This window comes from Pleuronectes platessa, chromosome 24, assembly GCF_947347685.1.
Source record: "Pleuronectes platessa chromosome 24, fPlePla1.1, whole genome shotgun sequence".
NCBI classification, from domain to species: Eukaryota; Metazoa; Chordata; class Actinopteri; order Pleuronectiformes; family Pleuronectidae; genus Pleuronectes; species Pleuronectes platessa.
The window spans coordinates 1,841,042-1,862,330 of NC_070649.1; the positions used below are offsets into that span (position 1 = coordinate 1,841,042).

At 49.4% G+C, this 21,289-nt stretch overlaps 1 protein-coding gene across 1 annotated transcript; it reads right to left on the bottom strand.

The window, feature by feature from the left end:
- Positions 1 to 1,441: 1,441 nt before the first annotated feature.
- On the bottom strand, positions 1,442 to 20,410 carry LOC128431159 (aryl hydrocarbon receptor). The gene is made up of 11 exons (XM_053417389.1): positions 20,273 to 20,410; positions 19,527 to 19,732; positions 16,151 to 16,266; positions 13,589 to 13,678; positions 12,130 to 12,250; positions 11,583 to 11,716; positions 10,296 to 10,501; positions 10,098 to 10,207; positions 8,606 to 8,747; positions 7,135 to 8,524; positions 1,442 to 4,279 (listed from the first exon to the last, which is right to left on the bottom strand). Exons 1-11 carry the CDS (start codon positions 20,311 to 20,313, stop codon positions 4,121 to 4,123), a joined length of 2,715 nt encoding a protein of 904 aa, XP_053273364.1. The 5' UTR covers positions 20,314 to 20,410; the 3' UTR covers positions 1,442 to 4,120.
- Positions 20,411 to 21,289: the final 879 nt, after the last annotated feature.

Here is a 21,289-nt window from a genome sequence, read left to right on the forward strand (position 1 = left end):
CATTTTCGAACTGTTCTGGACGTTAGTTTTTGGTCATTGTGTGATCTCAGGTATTTTCCCATCACAAACCAGTGAGTCTTCGTCCCCCTGGTTTCCAGGAGCCTTTGTAATGTGGTTAATTCTCTCTCTCTCTCTCTCTCTCTCTCTCTCTCTCTCTCTCTCTCTCTCCCCCCCCCCCCCCCCCCCCCTCCCTCCCAGTGGGCCTGTGGCGGCGGGTGTGTGACGCAGCGGCCCACAGAAGCTAAAGTGGGACACACAACATCTTGCTTGGATGATTGATCACGTCACAAGCGGGCAGAGTTAACCGGCTGAAGACTGCGGGAGAAGAAAAACTCTCATAAATGATTCGGGGGGGCATTAAAGATGTACAGTGGGCAGCAGACAGAGTTCTGCACTCTCACATGCAGCCGCTCCCTGGCTCCTTTAGAAACACCTTCATTTTAATATTAGACGATGATTAGGAATTCCTCTCTGTCCAATCGTGTCTCGTCAGCAGCAAATATCGTTTATTAATTTAAAAAAACCTCCTGCAGAATAAAATGAGCAGTTTAATACGGCTGAGCTTTGATTTTTAAGATAGATAAATCCTGATGATAACTCTGAGCTGCAGCTGATGTATCAGATGTAGAAGAAACAGGTTATTTAAAGGTTCAGTGCACAAAGAAAACAAGATGGATTCTGCTTGACCTCCTTTTCTCCCAGCAGGAGGAGGGAGGTTTGATTTGTGACACTGCTCCTCCCTCCTCTCAGGAGCTGCAGATCATCTTCGTCTCCTTGTTTTCTCAACTGATCTCAACCTGGAAAACTAACTGAGCTTTAAGTTCAGGGAGATTTTCTCTTTGTCTGAATCTCTGTGATTTTGATCCTCAGTAGTGTGCGGCTGTTTGTGTCGGCAGAGGATCACCTCTGGTCTCAGTGTGTGTTTGTTTGCTTTCCTCCGGGTGTGAGTTCACATGTCCTCTGGTGCAAAAAGCATTAGAACGAGTGGGTGGAAGTGGACAGCAGTGTTGTGATTGTGTGTGTGTGTAGGTGTTAGAGTGTGTTTTCAGTGACAGCGGCTAAAAGCGTCCTCAGGTTGTTGGTGGCGTGCGTCACTTCGGTGTTTAACTTCTCTGAGGTCCCAGAATGCAGCTGTGGCTAGATTTCATCATCATCATCATCATCTTGTTGTGATTTGTCGTTTGTTTAATTTTCTATTAACTCATCAACACAACTAGAGCCTAAAGTCTACAAAGAATAGTTATATTAGATATTTAAAGCCTCAAATCCAGTGTCAGGCTGGGAGCAGCTGAGAGAACAGGTGAGCAGGTCAGGTGATGGATGGAGAGGGGTGCTACACTGACGCCTGGTGGGCAGGTGAGGAATGACAGGGCCTGAAAGATACAGGACGTCAGCACAGAGATAAAGAAAGAGAAGAAGAAGAAGAAGACTCAGCCGAGGGTGTTTGCACCAAATCCTTTATTCCAGGATCCAGGAGCACATCTCAACACATGGCTCCGAGACAAACCGCCTTTTTCTTTAAGTTCAGTTTACGTACAACTACGACTTTCAGTGATAAAAGTAGCAAAATAAAGTCTGTGTGCCTTTAAAAACATCAAACAGCTACTGGAGGGTTTGGTTTCAAAGTTCAGTCTCAACTCTGAGGAAATGACTCACGGCATAAATATAAAGCGATTGGTTCACTTTCAAAGGGAATCTGTGGACACAGTGGATTATAAAGATATGGAGAGAAGAAGCTTCATGTACGTAAAGTGTTCTGAAATATATTCTTCATTTACTGAAACATGGCGAGTGGGAGCTCACCGTTATGGCACCATTTTGTTTTGAGCTAAAGTGACAAACTGTCTTTAAACATGACGTAGAGATAAAACACGCGACTCTCGGGAACAATATTCAAACAACACTGAGTCATAAAATGCTTTTTTTGTTCTACAGGACTACTTTCAGTGCTGGAGGAAGTTTGTAAGAGCAGTGAATTCAAAGTAGTGCTTGAAACAACGTCGATAGAAAAAACACTTACTGTCTATATACACACAAACACACACACAACCTTCTGTTTCTCAGCATCTGGAAAATGATTGTCTCTTTATAAATGTTCCTTTCATACAGCATTTGATCTCACAACTGGTTTTTAAATAATCTGTTTTATAATAAAAGTTCAGTTTATAAAAGAAAAAAGAAAAAACAACCAGAGGAAAACAGACAAGAGGCGTGAAGTCAACCTTTGATTGACAGTTTGTTATCGCAGTGAAATAAAAGCTTCATGTTTTAAACATCTTTTTTTTTTACCAGAGACATTCAGCGAAGGAGCAACTGCAGACACACACACACACGCGTGTTCACATGTTTCTCATTTGGTTTTGGAGTCGGTGCTAAATGCTGGGGGGGGGGGGGGGGGGGAGCTGCTTCTTTTAAACACTGGTCAATGGGAGTGAAACTACATTCATGTCATATCAGACGTGAGGAAATTTTACTTTTACTTCACTCCTGCACGATGATATTCGAGTTAAGTGAAATGTTTTTTAACACAGAAAAATGACTACACACAACTGGGAGTCCTGAAAATGTGTCAATTAATAATTATTCAATCATAATTTCAATAGTTTACAGTAAATCTGACATGACATGAACGCAACGTGAGGTTTTAAAGTCCCACTGACGGCGGTGGGAGTCCAGCTGAGGATTCCTTCAGTGCAGGTTTTGTCGTATCGTTCAGTTTGTTTAAATGTTTAACACAAAGAAAAAATAAGACACAAAACTGTGTGGGGACAGATTCTGTTTCCTACGATTGAGGCAGTGGCTTGAATTAGAGTTGAAAAGTCTGTTAACAAAAATCTGTCAGTTCAAAAAGTCTGATTCCACATAAATGCACAAACTGGCCAGATATGAAATCAAGAAGAGAACAGATGGTTCCTAGCTCTGTGCTCTAATAATAATATTACCAATAATAAAAAAATTGTGTGATGACAGAAATCAAATCTTGAGAAATGCTGACATGCACCTCCTCCCTCACCTTCAGTTGTGATCTATTATTTACATGTAGGTCCTTAATGGACGTGTGTGCATGTAAGTGCACTCAGGGTTTCCCACATGACACGGGGGGGGGGGGGGGGGGGTCTGACTGGCCGCGGCCGCCCAGACAAGGCATTAATGGGAGATTTTCACACTGTCTCCGGTCAGGAAACCAAAATGCTTTTTTTGTTTGATTGCAGTGCCACTGACGGACGAATCAGATCCTCTCTGATCACGTCTGTAAAACACAAGTAAGTGCACAACATCACTGTAAACCTCACACGGGCTGAAATGCTGCATTAGGATAAATGTCTTGTTGATAACAAAACACCTTTAAACTGCTTCTGGTTTGAACCTTTCATTATTAGTTTGAATCTCATCTCAACAATTATAAACGCCTCGATTGAAATGCTGTTTTTTATGTAAAGCACCAGGACGAACAACAACACCCACGAGGCCGAACATCTACATCTAAGTGACGAGCGAACACTGAAGGTTCAATGATCTGCTGGTGAGTTCAGTCTCACGTCTCACGTCTCCACCTCTCACACGGAGCAGGAGTACGAGACGCTCACATTCCTGCAGACACAGATTACCAGCAGACGTGTTGAGCAGTAGATACACTAATGAAATGTTCTCACACACACACACACACACACAGCTTCAAATGCTCACTTGTAGAATACTGTGAAGTTAAATCTCCAGTTGTGTGCTTTATCTGAACAGTCCAGTGGCTTCTGTCTTATTAAATGGCACGAAAACTGATTGTCAAACGAACCACTTCTGTTGAAAGTCACAGTGTGAAGACAAGAGGAGGAGGAGGAGGAGGAGGAGTTTTGGCTTGAGGTTGATGTTCAGGTGAGTCGTCTGACTCCCGATGAAACAACACACACCTGACACATGGACACAAAACTTTCAGTGAGCGCACAACTCACGAAAAGCCTTCACTCGTTATAACCGTCTCTAGGTTATCTTCGACACCTCGGTTCTCTGAGTAGAGCTTGTAGAAGTTGTTCCTGGAAGAGGAGTGGAAACGTTCTCTCTCTTCGTGATTATTTATTCTTCCTTCTGTACCTCCTCCACTCGCCTCCTCGGACTCTTCCTCCCCTCAGAGGAAGAATCCAGACGTCTGTGGGTCCTGTAGAGCAGCGAGTCCTTCAGGGCACGAGACAGGGATGTCCTCGGTGGCCACTCCGCTCCCGTTGGGCATCAGACACGTCTTGATGTACGCTGCGCTGGTGGCACTGAGGAGGCAGCCGTTCTCCAGCTGGGAAACAAAAACCACAGGGTCCCAGTTAGAGATGTTCAGATACTGGGACTGATATGAAAATACAAACTGATTGAAAACCGATGAGCAAAATCCAGGTGTCAGAGTCAAGAAGTGAAAAATGGTATTGACTGTGTGCTCTTTGTGGTTGTGTACTTATGTTGACCTCAATCACACAATGAAGGTCGGGTCAGGCGGACCTCAAGTCCTGAGAGACCCCGTGACAGGAGGAAGAGGAGGAGGAGGAGGAGGAGGAGGAGGTGGAGGAGGAGGAGGAGGAGGAGAAGGAAGGAGGAGGAGGAGGAAGAGGAGGAAGGACGAGGAAGGACGAGGAGGAGGAGGAGGAAGAGGAGGAAGGAGGAGGAGGAGGAGGAAGGAGGAGGAGGAAGGAGGAGGAGGAAGGAGGAGGAAGGAAGAGGAGGAAGGAGGAGGAGGAGGAAGAGGAGGAAGGACGAGGAGGAAGGAGGAGGAAGAGGAGGAGGAGGAGGAGGAGGAGTAGGAGGAGGAGGAGGAGGAGGAGGAAGGACGAGGCGGAAGGACGAGGAAGGAAGAGGAAGAGGAAGAGGAAGAGGAGGAGGAGGAGGAGGAGGAGGAGGAGGAAGGAGGAGGAGGAGGAGGAAGAGGAGGAAGAGAAAGAGGAGGAAGGAGGAGGAGGAGGAGGAGGAGGAGGAGGAGGAGGAAGGATGAGGAGGAGGAACGAGGAGGAGGAGAAGGAGGAGGAGGAGGAGGAGGAGGAAGGAGGAGGAAGGAAGAGGAGGAAGGAGGAGGAGGAGGAAGAGGAGGAAGGACGAGGAGGAAGAGGAGGAAGGACGAGGAGGAAGGAGGAGGAGAAGAAGGAAGGAGGAGGAGGAGGAGGAGGAAGAGGAGGAAGAGGAGGAAGGACGAGGAGGAGGAGGAAGAGGAGGAACAGGAGAAGGAGGAGGAGGAGGAGGAGGAGGAGGAGGAGGAGGTATGCAGCTGTTGAGTTGACTTACATCACAGTGACTGTAATCCCCCCCACTGAGTCTAAACAGATTAGTTCATTTGCCAGATAGTTAAGGACGCAGTCGTTCAGCTGTACAACAATAAGACATTATAGAGTCATATATTAAAGTGATATTTAAATATGCAAATAAAATACGTTTAAATTAGATGTTCAAAAGTCGTTCTCCAGTTTCCTGCAGCTGCAAATTTGGAGCTTTTATTTTTTTCCCACAAACTTGAAACTTCTGTTCCCACCTAGGTCTGCAGGCAACGTGCACTTAAGATTAGCATTAGGATTAGCTTAGCACGCTGTGTCAGTAGCCTGGTTAGCATTAACCATTAATCAGTCCTGTTTACAGTGTCAGTGTTTCTGGCTCTTCTCCTCTCTGCTCTCGAGCCTGATTGGTTTCTGTTGGGTCACATGGTTCGATCAGTTCCTGTCCTGCGTCTCTTCAGGCGACACTTTGCAGTTTGATTCCTGCTTCAGACGGTGAAGTGAAAGTAAACTACAGCCCCCCCGCCCCGAGTTCACAGCACTAGGTGACGATGACAGTCAAATTGTAGGTCAGCTCTGCTCATGCTCGACTGCCCAGTCCGTCAGTATTTTTCTTTCAGCGACAGCCACTGACCCTGAAGAATAACAGTGGATGCTGAATGGGGCGGGGGGGTGTGAATGGATGCCTGGCGGGGTCGGCCATCTCCTGGGCCCGTCCCGACCTGATTCTATTCATTATTGTTCTCCTCTCACTGCTGCCTCTCTGTCCTCGCTCGGGCCCGAGCTCCCATGAGGAGTCACATCTCCTTTGTGGTCTCTGCGTTCAGTAACACACAATAAGTGGGTTCAGGGTGAAGAGGAGCTTTTCTATTTGATGGGATTCCTCTCGGATAAAATCATAATGTTGACTTTATTGTAAATGTGTAAGATGGATGATTTTCTGTCGTTTCTATGTGACTCATCAGAGGAATCAATCCCAGTGGGAAAGTTTTCCTGTGCTCACACAAAGGAGGATCTTAACAAGTCAGTTTCAAAAGGAAATGAAGTGAATCTCCTTGTTTTGCAGAGAGTAGCATGTCGAACAGAGATAACTCAACTTTAGATGATTGATCGATTATAAAACAAGTTGCAGTTGATTTTCTAGCCATTGACTTTAGAAGCAGTGGTAAAGATTATTTCTGAGCACACAATGTGATTTAACACTGAATATTACATAAACATTCAGCAGGACTAAAAGAGGAGCAGTGCGGATCCAGACTCTGCTGCTGCTCTAGGTTCCAGTCGACTCTGACCCATCTTCCTCTGATCTTATTTACATGGCATGTCCGCTCGCATCACCACAGTTTACCCTGAGCTCCATGGCAGCCCACGGCCTCTGTGTGCTGACTCGGAAACAAATCTATTTTCATGACAGTGAAAGAGAACAGTGCGGGGGGTGCGGGGGGGGGGGGGGGGGGGGGGGGGGGTGAAGGGTCAGGGTTGTGGATTCCGCGGCGCTCGCTTTGTTGATGTTCGATGATATTTGAGAGCAACACAAACTTAAGGCCTCGCCACTGGGAGAGAATCAAAGGCTCTGACTCCCAGACCAAACACTGGTGAGTGGAGCTGGCAGCCTCGCTTGTTCAGAGATGGAAGGAAAGAGACGAGGAGGACGGGACAGAAGATGGAGGAGGTGGGATTCAGGTTTAAGGATCTCTGTCACTCCCTCATTTCATGGGGCTGGATCCAAACCAGGATCATTCATGATATCCACAATTTAAGGCCGTGTAAACTTTTGCATTACTGTTTTTCTCTGTATTTTGTGCCTGTTTTAAAGTATCTGGAGAAAAGGTGATGTCAAGTAATTCAATTAAATATTCCCAGAGAAGCTCCCTGACATGTGTGAGTGTTCCCTCACCTTGCCATGGTCCTCTGCCCCGGTGCTGAACATGCCGTAGGCCTCCAGGGACGGCAGGCTGTGCTGGGACAGACCCAGTAGCTGCTCTAAGTCCAGCGAGGAGCTCGGACTGGGACACTGGGACAAACACGATGGAGGAACCTGAGTCTGCTGCATCATCTGCTGGTGTTTCTGCTGGGCCCAAACATCCTGCGTGATCACACTGTTGGAGAAGCTGTAGCCGGTGTGCTCCACCTCCGTGTGCGCTGGGAAGGCTGCGTGTCCGTTTGAGGTGTGAGATCTGCTCAGTCCCAGCTGGTTGTGGAAACCAGGTAGCAAAGCGCTCTGGCTGTTCTCCTGCTGGTGGGACTGGAGGTGCACTGGGTACTGGTCTTGCTGGAGCTGCCACTGTTGACTCAATCCCAGAAGTGAATGAAGGTGTTTGTGGTCCCCGTTCAGCTGTGAGGCTTTGAGCACAGTGTGCGGGTGGTGGTGGTGGGTGTGGTTGTTGGCGTGATGGAGGTTCTCCGTCGTGACCATCCAGTGACCGTTGGTGTCCAGAGGCTGGATCTGCCCCAGCTGCCCTTTCACCAGCTCACCTGCTCGGACGTGTTGCTGCATCTGTTGCGAGAGCTGGACGATGGGCTGCCGGGGGCCGGGGGGGGCTGCAGGGACGGCAGCCGTGGAACACTCCTGCTGGGAGACGCTGTGGGCGGAGTCTGAGGTCGGCGGATGGTCCAAAAGTCCAAATCCATCCGGTTCCCCTCCCTCGGTGCCACCCTCCAGGGAGTCGTGGATATAGGAGAGGATTTCATTGTTGGTGAGCAGGTCGCTGAGGGAGGGGATGTGGTTTGGGTCCAGCTCCACCTGAATCATCCTCTCGTCCAGCAGCAGGAGCTCCAGGTCCTCAGCGTTCAGGCCCAGGTTCTCCAGAGCGCTGAAGAGCTCGCTGTTGGAGCACGTCTCGTCCCCGTCCAGGGACAAGGAGTCCAAGGTGGCCAGCAGGGGGTCGAAACTGGGGGTTTTACCGTTGCTTCTTCCTGTCTCCCCGTTGGATATGATTTGCCAGTTTTCAGCACCAAATAAACCAGTGAAACCATCAGTCTGGCTCGGCTGCTCCCCAGTAAGGCTGCTCTGATAGGACGTCTTCGTCTCCATGTCGGGTTGGCAGACGTACACAGACTCGTCCTGGCTCATCAGAGCTCCCAGCAGGGACTTTGGGTCCAGCTCATCTGAAGAGCTCCTGTCCACTTTGCCCTTTTTGGACTTGCTGCCTTTGGCTTTGCCCTGGAAGGAGTCGGGGAAGCCGTGCAGCGGATGCCCGGTCTGGTAGAGCAGCGCCTCCCCGGTGGCGAAGGTGAAAGGAAGGTGCATGGATCGCTTCCTCAGGGTTTCCCCTCCTTCCTCTTCCCTGTGGAGGAAGAAGTCACAGAGAAGACATTAAAAGACACCAAAACTCAAACAAATCAAGCTGGAGTCACCGCACACTTACACCAGAGGCCTCTGGGTGGCGATGATGTAGTCGGGCTTTCCGTTCTTGTAGACGAGCCGGGCGTTGGCCTGGACCCACGTCCACCGGTTCTCCTTGGTGAGCAGCCTGAAGACGGTGAGGCCGCTCTCTCCGGTCTTCATCACTGGAATCACATCAGACCAGAGGTTAGAGGCTCAGTGTCACTGCTGGTTACGCTCTGCACCCCCCCCCGCAGTCTACATACATCCTGACATCCTCCTGCCCAAATCCCTCCTCTCCAGACTCAGCGTTGTGTTGTGTCAGTGTGTGTAACAGTGTGTTTCTGTGTTGTGTGGTTTCTGAACGAGCCTCAGAGTGAAGCACAGCCGGGGGGGAACTCAGACTAACTACTGATATCAGCCCAAAGCACAACATCTAATCCCTCTGAGAGAAGTTCCCTGGTGTTCTGATCTGTGGCCTCGCTTTCCTTCTTCATAATCTGAGGGATTACAGGAGTAAATGTGTGTGTTCTCCAGCCGGGCCAATCACGTCTCCTGACCCCACGTGGACCCGCTCGCTGGGTGGCAGGTTCTGTGTTTGGATGTTTATCATGTCCATGGAACACAGGAGTGATCACACATGTTAGTGTTGTCCCGGGAAAATCATTCAGCTTTCAGTGTTATTGTCATGTTGTGTTGGTGGCTGCTGAACCTGCCCCCCCCCCCCCATCTGTGTGTTCAACAGAGCGTGGCCAACACGTATGTATCTCTGTGTTATACGTTTCCAAATGCATATGCATGTATTTCCCTTTCTGTATGCATGACTACATGCAGTGTGTGTGTGTGTGTGTGTGTGTGTGTGTGCTAGCAGTGATGCGGGAGTTGAGGGCACCATGGTTACGACTAACCGGGTCATCCGGTACACAAGCTAAGTAGGACAACTTGACTTTCGCTTGGAGATTTCCTGCATCAACAACACACACACACAGCGTTGGTCTGTTTGTTTGTTTGTTTGTTTGTTTGCTCGTAGCATGTGTTACGACTGTAATGTGAAGTCAAACATGAGACATGGGTCAACACACTTCTGACTATATGCTGATCACAGTCTGGGATATGTAAACACCAGTGAGTCAGTAACATCTCCCTGGATCCAAGTTACAGCCTCAACTTCATCTTTCTACTGAACTACAACAATAAACTTTCATCCCTGTTCTTTTTCAGTTTATTATGGACTTTGTGTTAAAGTGAGGAACGTGAGACAAGAGAAAGAACACAACTATGTGAAAACATGAAATGACTGACCTAATTTTAGCTACAGAATTAGTTTTTGCTCAAAAACTTGTTATACTTGTATACTGTAATTATAAATACAAGACTGAAGCATTGCTGCCTTGCACAAGAGTGTCCTGGCAGCCTTTATAGACAGAAACCATCTCATGTTCCTGTCTGTTAACATGGAGGAGGCAGGGTTTCTGATGAGGAGGTGAAATGCTTTGTCCTCACTTGTGTAAACCATGCAGACAGCTGTGACTTACTTCTGACGTGGTTTTCTGCACAGTACAACATGTCGGCAGCGTGGATGAACTGGTAACCAGAGCCCCGGACCCTCAGCTCCGCCTCGGTGTACCCCAGGACTATTTTACCCCTGAAACCAGATCAGTGGATACACGTGTGAGTTACAAGCTGAGCTGTGCTTCATAGCAGAGCAGTGATATCAGGAGTTGTAAATGTACTTTGCGTCGCAGGCCATGGGAGTGAAGTCGAGCTTGTGCTTGGTCCTGAAGATCATGTTCCTCGTTCTGATCTCCAGGATGGCTGGAGGCTGGATGGGCGTGGCGATGGCGAAGAGAGCGAGCTGAGGCGGCGTCCCGGCCTCGCTGTCACTCGGCTGACGGCTCTGACCGTGGAGGAACTTCAAGCGACCCTGGATGTTCAGCGCCTGAAAGGACAAATGATCCATCACAGAGAACAAATAAGATGTCGAGCTTCTCTGCGTCTGATTTTCCCTCTGAGACGACCGGACCTCATCCCCTCACCCCTCTCGTCTTTATGTGTTTGAAACCTCAGGGTTCAAGTTGTGTCAAGTTTTGGATCAACGACCCACAGCTGCTCAAAAGGATCCAAAAAGAACTTTCTCCTGTCGGCCGCCCTCCCCTCGCCCTGTGGCATCTCGTCTGAAGACCCCCCCTCTGCTCTGTTAGCTCTGGTTAATTGACTTTGGTGGGTTTAAGAGCCTGCAGCCATGATGTCAGGAATCTAGCCCTGAATAGCAGGAGGGATTACGACAAAACAAAGCCATAGCGACCAGTAGACACAAGTACAAACCTGGCTTACTGCTCACGCAAACGCACTGGGAGGGAGGACTGAGAGATGCAGGTTTTCAAAGTCATCGATGAGCCCTGCCGGAGTGTCCTCGAGCAAGAGAGTCAACCTCTTTACGTTCCAGACTTCAACCTCTGACCTCTTAGTAAACATCTGCAGAAACCTGCGTGTGGCCTGTGAAGTGCCTTGCTCGTGGGGGGCCCTGCCTCTTTTTTCTCCCGGGGCAGGTTTCAGCGATTTGCACCGCTGCTGAACCGCGGCATGATTTTCTCCCTCCGCAGCTAATTGTCTTAGTGAGAGCAGAAGTGGCCGGGCTGGAGCTGACAACCCTGACTAAGCAAGTTCCCCCACTCCTCTGGTCTGTCCTGAGCGGGGGGGATTAAGACCTTTACCCACGACCCTGAGGCTCTCTTAAGGCGGATTACAAGAGAAAATGGTGGCTTCTGATCCCGGAGGGACTCTGAGGTGGCACGCCATACCGCCGGCAGCACCGACAGGCCTCAAAACACCACACAACAACTGGTGTCTGAGTGTGGACATGTACAGAAGTCAGTCACGGTTATAGAACTTGTTTTTCTGCTAAACGTGACAATGAGTCGGCACGAGAGATCCTCCAGTAACGACTTTCTCCTCCGGATACATGGACGAGACAACTCCTGCCATTTGCTTTTTAGGGAATAGATTTAACTTCCTCTTACCAGGAAGCCGGAGGAGTTGTCCAGCAGACAGCGGAAGCGGCAGATGAAGTCTCTCTCCAGGAAGGAGGAGTTCTCAGGTGGAAGCTGGTCGGGGTTGTAGCTCACGAGGCAAGAAGAGGACTCCGACTCCCCATCTGAGGATATTAAACACTTTATTACTATTTGATGTAGATATGGGAGTGTGTGTGCGTGTGTGTGTGTGTGTTTGTGTGTGTGTGTGTGTGTGTGTGTGTGTGTGTGTGCAGATTGTACTGTGCGTCCAGTGAGTGTGTGAACTGTTCCATTCAGACCACATCTCAGCCTCCTGCAGTTGAAGGTCACCTCTCGCTGTGACCTCAGTTGAGATTCTTTTTTTAGAAGAGGAGAAGAAGACACTGTCCTCCAGGCTGTTTATCTATCTACATGCATGTTTGATAATCTCACATAGATAAATGTTCCATCACATCAAGACTCATCTAGTTTCTGCAGGTGTCCACAGGTTCAATGTGAGACCTTTAAAGACCCTGATGGAGAAGTGGAGGACTGGGAGCGTGTGCAGGAAACCCACCTGTAGAGGGATCTGTGGGGGGGCCGACAGGGGGGTCGAGGGCCCAGTGCAGGTTCCTCCTGAACTCCTGCTGGTCTTCAGTGTGAATCAGCTCAAACACACTCTGATGCATCACGTCGGTCTGGCAGGAGAACAACACACTCTTTGTATGAATACACAGTTTAACCAGTGCAGGGGGAGCACAGAGACATTCAGAGAGAGAACGTGACACTTGAAATGAGATAATGTGAGTGAAGGTGGATGTTTGGAAGAAGCCGTCACTGTCAGCAGGTCCCCTCAGGGCTGCGTTTGATTCCGTTTGCCTTGAAGTGGAGCCAAGAGAAATCAAGTGTCGCTAAACGTTTAATTCAAATAGCTGGAGCGGAGCCAGAGACCTGCTGTGACCCTGATATCTGCCGTCCAGGCCCAGCGTGAACCGGTGAGGACGAGCGTGGAAGCACCTTCCCACCGCGGGACGGGACAGAATGAACCAGAATGAACTCTGACAGGTTAAAACCACAAGAAGACAAACTCAGCCCCTGAAGCAAGAAAGATGAATCACTGTACATCCTGTGATTAGAGCTGCTCCTGTCTCTCATGGTGTGTTTGTCTCATTTAAATCAGCTTTATCACAGAGTTTTATCAATAAACAACATATTAAAAACACCTCAAATTATTCCTCTAGAGCTGCAGTGTAAGTTCTCACGTCCTCATTTCAATCTGTTAACTACAGAATACCACAAATCCAGAATACAGATCAAATCCTTCTCGTCTGAGTCCCTCCTGTCACTCCTCCTGTCTCTATCCACTTGTCCCCCTGTTGTGTCTTCTTTCCCGGGTGTAACAACAGCTGTCGACACCTTTTTTTTTGTGTGTCTTTGTGTTCTCGAGGTGTCCTGCTGTGCCGTGTTGTTTCCAAACACGCCACGCGAGCGGAGACGGACGCTTCACCGAGGATTTAGGTCCGTTTGGTAAATGGGAGGAGACGCGCCTCAGGTGGACGAGGACGTGGGGGGGGAGGTGATGGTCGCACCCTTGCCAGCAGCGACAGAGGGGGGAGATGTGTGAATGTGTCTGAGTGTGTTGAGTGTGTTGTTGTGTCTGTATTTAGTTTGTAGTTTGTGTAAGTGTGTGTCACAGAGACGCTCAGGCAGACTTTGGATAATTTGATAATCACATTCTCCAAATAGAGATTAGACTGGAGCCTATGGTGCTTTGTTGTGAAGCCAATTGGATTAAACCTCTCGCTCCATATGTGCGTTTGTTTCAGTCCACTGGGCGCTGAGGACGACGTGTTTGTTAACTCCACCCGCCTCAGAGACACCTGCCTCCTCAGAGGCGCCCCCCTGCCGGCTAAACTAACTCCTCTTAATCCAAAACATGTTTAGTGTAACGTCAGTGAGACTATGAAGGGACATATGTGGTGGAGGAGCAGCATTTGAGAATGAGACAGACATGAAGGTTCTCCAGGAGTTCTGACCTGATGGAAACCCAGGTAGTCCTGGATGGTGTGAGAGCAGAAGAAGACGATTCCCTCGGCCGTCACCGCCAGGACGAAGCCGTTCAGGGCCTGTGGACAGAAAACACACTGCTCTGTTTGGGAGATCAAGTTTTGTGTCACCTGTGATCAGGACTTAAAACCCAAATGTCCCCCGACAACAAGACACTTCAGAGGACAAGTGTAGAAAAGCCTCATCCAGCTCCACATGTCACATTGTGTTACGGTAACAATCTGCTGGAAATGGACTGCGTTGAACCGGAAGCTGGAGAAATGAGTAGAAAGGCTTGAAAACAGGAAAGGGAGGAAGAGAAGGAGTAAAAGCTGGAGCCCAGCGAACGTCAGTTCAACGAGAAGTCATGTGGAGGAGGAGACGGGAGGCGAAGGAGGTCACTAATGTATGACTAACACCTCCATCATCGCTCCTCCTCCTCTCCCCTTGTTTTCCCCGGGCCTCGGGGCCCAGCGAGGAGGTGATGACACTCCGTCCCGCCGCTGCCATGAGTCACAGCGGCATCCTGCCAGCATCCGCCCACACCTCGCGGATGATGATGATGCTGATGATGATAATGATGGTGACCTCTGGAGGAACACACTCTTCATCTAAACAGACACACGCTCTAATACACTCCCCTGAAACTCCACGCACAGGCTCCGGTGCATGGCTAACATTCAAATCGCTGCTGCTGGGTCAAAACTTTACATTTCCATTTGAAACCTCTTTTCAAAATCCATTACATGATGTCAGAAATGCATTAGCATCAGGCCTAAAACAAGACGGTTCTCAGAGCTGCTGAATAATTCACAGTTTAGAGGAAGAGGGTCTCACCCGGTGGTGTGAAGGGGAAAAGCAAAACTGACTTTGAACAAAACCTGGATTGACTTGTTCCCTGGTGCTTTTAACATTGGACGCTAAAAGAACATATACACACACAATCCAGGATTCAGTGAACACAGCAACTCAATTTAAAGATGCTTCTTCCCCAAATGAGGCGACATCCAAACTGATGTGCGGATTTCAAACACATCTGTCCACAACACAGATTTAAACTCAAATACATTTTAGTGGCTCCACAACTTGTGCACGTAGCAGCAGTGATGGTATTAAAACTAAACCACTGATTTGAATCAGTGCATTGATAAATGTATTGATCCCAGAGGAGCAGGTGAAGAGTCAGAGATGAGTCGGTGTGGAGAGCAGCAGCCTCCTGCCTTCAGCGGCTCCGTCCCATTACAGACACCGGCCTATGAATTATACAGAGCTGGTGAACACATGCATTATTGAAGGGAGGGGGGGTTCGGATGTGTGTGTGTGTGTGTGTGTGTGTGTGTGTGTGTGTGTGTGCCGGGTCAGACTAAAACACGTCGACCTCTGCTGCTCTGCAGAAAACATACAGCTGCTTCAATCCAAAATGAATTCATGAATTCCTTTATGGTGAATCGTGAGAGAGATGCAGTTTCCCTGTGCTTCCTGGAAGTGTTTCCTGTCACTGGATTGTCATCTTCCACTGAACACACACACACAAACAGACACACAAACCGACACACACACTAACTCACTCTCAGTCCCAGGCGAGAGAGGCTGACCAAACATGAGAGCGAGAGAGAGGGATGCGTTTCCTCCAGACAGATGAATCTACAGTAAATATTTATACACACAGCTTGTATCTGTGTGTAGTGTGTGTAGTGTGTGTAGTGTGTGTTCCTGGTGTGTGTGTTGGACACTTCTGGGCGTGGTCACTCCCTGTAGGTCGCGTCTCTCTGGCAGTTTTAGAAGCTTAAATCGTTAATCCAAAACTAATGTGATTATGTATAAATAATATGCTGATTGATTTGAATTCAACAACAAATGATAATGTCTTTTAATCCATTGAGCAGAGACTGAAGAGTATAAATCTATCTTAGTTTGTATAACTGATGTTTTCTGCCCATCAGGTATTTGTATGGTTTGTATTTATCAATCAAACAGTTAAAGGATATTCTATTAACGGTGAAATATAAAACAACAAATCCTCACATGAACCAGAAAGAAATGTATAAATCCCTCGAGGGAAACAATCCAGCTAACACACTGCTTCCATGCATGTGAGTAGTTTGAATGAAGTGAACAGTAATGAGGGTTTTCTGTTAGTTCAGACTTGTCGACTCATTCCTCGGTGGCCCTGGACTAAAAGGAGAGACGTCTCTGCAGCAGGTCAAAACCAAACAGCCCTGTCCTGCTGCCCCCCCGCTGTGCAGCGCCTCTCCTCCATCAGAGGCCTCCGTCTGACCCGGAGCCGCCCAGGTCCTGGTGGGAGTTCTGATGTGTGCAGACTCTCAGTGTGGTGCATGAAAAAAAGAGCCAGACTCACTGAGAGCCTGGGAGCCGGGGGGGGGGGGGGGGGGGGGGCTCGTGGTGTCTGGAGAACAGCTCCTCGCTGACAGCTTCCTAAAGCTGACAGCCCCCCCCCCCCCCCCCCCCCTGCCCCCTCCTGCTCCTGCTCCAGACAAACTTCATCCACACAAGCCAACACAACGTTTGTGTGTGTTTGGTTGTTTGTGTACCTGCAGCAGCAGCTCCCCCTCAGGTAGGTGTGTGTCAGCTGACCCCGGCGTCTTGCCGTCGTTGTGTTGGTCGCTGCGCTTGTTCAGGCCGTTGGACATCTGGCTCTTCAGCGCCACTGCAGGAGGAGAGACAGAGACGTTAGTGAAGGACCGGCGGCCATTTGCAGACATCTGTGCTGCCCCCTGCTCTGAATCGAACACATCGACGGGAGGAGAGTGTTTTCAGGAGACCAGAGGGAGTCACACGTCTCCAGAAAGAGACGGAGAGCGACACAGAGGGGACGTCAGGACACGAGATGGAGTAACACCCATAAAGGTGAGAGGAGGGACAGAGCAGCAGGGGACAAACAAAATGCAAAAAGAAAAATACACAGAGACAGACGGACTTTAACTGATATTTAACGTTTTACTCTGACGAATAAATACTGGTGTTTAAAGAGTTCCAGGTTTATTATCAGTTTCTGTGAAGGCAGACAGGACCAGGCCCTTCCCTGTGAGGCCCGGAGACAACAACAGAGAGGCCTCTGACCCTGAGGACAGAAATCTACTTGAGTGTGTTGAGTCTGAGCGAAACAAAGAGCTTTTCTGAAGCAGCAGTGCTGACGTTAATGGAAGAGGAAATCTCAGACAATGCAGAGGCCGAAGGTTCGACCGGTTAAACTGCTTCTTGTGATCCTGACCCAAATTCCCCAGAGGGATCAATACAGGTCCTATCTCTGTTATTATGGGGAAAGTTGTCTTTTGTCCAATTGGCTTGTGGACAAATGTGGAGCATGGCTTCTGTCCTCGTTTTTAAAGTAATATATTTGATCCCTCATATAAATTTAATATAAAAAACAGATTGCTGCCCTTGTCCCTCGTGTCCTCCAGTGTCTGTGGGACGCTGGGACACGAACTGAGCTCAGGCCCCATCAGGACACCTGACTACTAACAGCCAATAGGGAATCGCACAGGGAAAAGGACAAATGGAGACATGGAAATTAACTTTTTGTAAATTTTCACCACACCTCCGTCACCACCTGACCCAACAGAAGTTCACTTTGTATTGAAATGTGTTTGTTTTCCACTAACGAGCTGAATGACAGAACAAAATCAGCCTCAAAAACGTGTACGACAAAGGTTTAACACAACTGCTGCTTCACTGTGTGTCTGCGGCTGTGAGCTCTGTTGGTGTCGGAGCTCAGTGTAGTGGAAGCTGCCGAGAGAGAAGCATAACAAGCATGTCCACTATTAATAATTAAGACAGGGGGGGTGGAGGGGGGAGGTGTTCTGCGCCCTGACGTCATGACCAGGAGCCGGAGGCAAGAAAAAACACCCCAAGGCACCGGAGAGGAGGAGGGGAGGGACGAGGGGGCGGGGGGGGGGGGCATCTGTTGGCACAACGGAGGACACACACAGCCGATAAAAACATCACAACAGACACTCTGCAGTCGTCTGAGTGGCTTCCCAGCGGCGGAGACAAAGGGGGGAGCGTGGAGGCCGTGATTGGAGGAGGGACACGTGAACCAGCAGCTTCCTGTCCCGCCTCAGACTGAGAACTTTAATTCATCCTCCAACCAGGAGTCGGTCCGTCCTGCAGCGGCCGCGGGTCAAACCGAGCCACCGGTGTCTCCTGCCGTCTCGTCAGTGAGCGGGGACGATGACACAAACCCTGACCCGTCTAATCCAGCGTCTCGTTCCCCCCCCCACTCCCCCCCGCCTGCCTCCCACATTAAAAGGTCTGTGACCGAAATGAATTTTTCAAAGGTTCAGCCGAGTGGCAGCGGCCGGGGGGGGAGGAGGAGGAGGAGGAGGAGGAGGGGGGAGAGCAGGCAACAGAGTTTCTGTGGGTGTTGGGCGATAAAGAGAGTTGAGTTCAATATTAATGATAAAACTGCAATATTTATCTTATTGTTTTAATTATCTTTACACATATAATCTACATTAAAATTGTATGTTAATGTATGTTATTGATATTTGTTTACAAGTCCCAATACCAAACCAATTAAATAAAAATGTGTTTTACGTGAGCTTTCCCTTTTCAGTTTGGTCCATGTCCCATCTGCTAACATGGGGGAGAAGGTGACTGATACAGTCTGTGGTGTCAACAGATATTTAAGTCTCCACAACATGAGTCGTACACACACACACACACACACACACACACACACACACACACACACACACACACACACACAGATTGTCTCCATGGGTATAAACAACAAGGAAGCAGCATGTGACGGTGATAAAGAACAATAGATCCGCGGTGCTGTTACATAAGTACACACTAATCTGCTCTGAGCACTTGGCAGATGGCTTCACATGGAGACAGATGTGCACCAGCACACACACACACACACATACACACACACACAGACACATAAACACGCACACGCTGGAATATCTGCTATATGAATATAGTTCTCGGCTGAAGTGTGTTTTTCTTTTTACCAGGCGACCTGAAGGACTTGACCTCCACAGAAACCTTCTCCTGCACTTGCCGCCTCATGAGGCAGAAACAACATCTGATTCCAGCTTCACTCAACATCTGTGGCTTGTAATTGATTCACGACCTCAAAGCCAACGGGGTCAATAAAAGATAAAAGGCTTTGTGAAGATAAAAAGGCAGAGAGAACAATCTGCTGTGCTCTTAAAACTCCGGAGAACGCCGGCTCCTCCAGAAAGCCTCAGCAGCAACACTGACCCATGGAGAAAGAAAATGGATGCAGGAGTCAAAAGTTAAAAAGTGGGTGCCTGTCTCCCCCCTTCCCACAGTGAGACGGCTGAGTGGATTATCCCCTTGTGTTTTTATTCTCAGGAGCTTTTCACCTCCTCCTCCTCCTCCTCCTCCTCCTCCTCCTCAGACCTACATCACTGCGCGGCTGAGACTTTGGGACAAGTGTCGCCTCTTGGCCACGGGGCGAGAGGGGCTGACCTACAGTTGTATTAAGATGTTATGATAAGACGTGGGGGGATATATAAATGACATCTATATCTGTGTTTTCTTCTTATTTACAGTTATTCATATTCATAATAAAGTTTATGGTTAAACTGTTAAATATCGAGCTGGAGTTTCTTGCAGCTGATTGGACACAGCAGCCGAGCTGAAGCTGCAGATCCTAACAGATCAACATGGTCTCAGCTTCTATTCTCCTGGATCTAGATCTGAGCTCAACTGATTCACCCTCGTAGCTGCTGTTCTCACCTGAGCTGTTCCCCCATGCACTGATTCTCTGTGACTGCCCCCCCCCCCCCCCCCCCCCCCCCCGTCCAGCTCAGCCTGCAGCATCTTGTCGTCCTTTCTCCAGAAGATCCCCGCTCAGCGTCCTCTGTTTGACCTGAGCACTGGTGTGGGACCAAAGCTTGAGGACGTGGAGGTGTGTGGTTCATGTCCCACCTGAGAAGAAGTTCTTGGTGCGCAGGAAGCTGACGCTGAGCCTCAGGATGGACAGCTTGTCCAGGCTGGACACCACGTCCTCGGGGAACGGCAGCAGGCCGGCCAGCCGGTCCAGCTCCCCGTTCAGGCGGTCCCGGTGGCGTTTGGACGGGTTGGACTTGGCCCCTTCAGCCGGGGTCGGCTTCACTCGGGTTACGAAGGGAACACTGTGAGATGTAACTTGATTATCGGGGGGGGGAAACATCCAGTTCAAAAAACAGTCATCAAGGTGATTGACGATTAAATATCAGGCGACTGTAAAAACTGATCGAAGGATGTTGACATCAGCTACAATAAACTATAATTGTATTTATTGGTGCAGCTGTTTGTACATTTACTGATTTCATACTAATTTCTTTAAAATGCAAAATCAACATATATGTAATAACTGATTTAACACAATAATGTCTGTAAGTGATTCATTTTTAAGACCCTTACTCAGCATTTATAAGCTCTGACATGTAAACAATCCGTTAATACATATTGAACAGCCATAAGCACATTGAAGTGATGAGGGATTCTACATTTGTCTGCAGCTGATTGTTGTAAATTAATGTTTCACTGCACCAGTCAGACATAAATACACATCAACACAAACACGTGCATCAACAGGAGCTTTAGTTGATTTGCAATGAAAGACCAGATAATGGAATGAAGTGTTAACTCCTTGTTTACTGGTTTTAAAGTGTGAGAAGAAGCTGACTCACCCCTTCTGAGCCGGTTTCCTCCTCTTCCTCCCCGCGTACATGTTGTTTATTCACTGGTTCACACGAGCTGCTCAGTAGAATCCAGGTGTGACTCCGGATCGTGAAGGGAAGTTAGATTCGGATCAGCTCGAGCGGCTCCTGCTCCATCTCAGCGTCACTGCGTCAGAGGTTGTCCCGTCCATGACGCTCCGCAGCCGGGTCGAGTCCCGCCGACGCTCCGCTGGAACTGAGCCCCGCTCAAAGTGCACGTCCCGGGGAGGAGTTCATCACCGAGGGACGCTGAATACACCCGGTCTGTCCCCGGTCCTGTCACCACTATGTCCCCGGTCCACTCTCCTCTCTGTCCCCGGTAGTCTCTCTTCCTCTCTGTCCCGGCTCCTCCTCCTCCCTGTCCCCGGTCCACTCTCCTCTCTGTCCCGGCTCCTCCTCCTCTCTGTCCCCGGTCCACTCTCCTCTCTGTCCCCGGTAGACTCTCCTCCTCTCTGTCCCGGCTCCTCCTCCTCTCTGTCCCCGGTCCACTCTCCTCTCTGTCCCCGGTCCACTCTTCTCTCTGTCCCCGGTAGTCTCTCCTCCTCTCTGCCCCGGCTCCTCCTCCTCTCTGTCCCCGGTAGTCTCTCCTCCTCTCTGTCCCGGCTCCTCCTCCTCTCTGTCCCCGGTAGTCTCTCCTCCTCTCTGTCCCCGGTCCACTCTCCTCTCTGTCCCCGGTAGTCTCTCCTCCTCTCTGTCCTCTCTCCTCCTCTCTGTCCCCGGTCCACTCTCCTCTCTGTCCCCGGTCCACTCTCCTCTCTGTCCCCGGTAGTCTCTCCTCCTCTCTGTCCCGGCTCCTCCTCCTCTCTGTCCCCGGTCCACTCTCCTCTCTGTCCCCGGTAGTCTCTCCTCCTCTCTGTCCTCTCTCCTCCTCTCTGTCCCCGGTCCACTCTCCTCTCTGTCCCCGGTAGTCTCTCCTCCTCTCTGTCCCGGCTCCTCCTCCTCTCCGCTCCCTAAAACCAGCGCGCGCCTCCTGCCCTGTCCACGGGA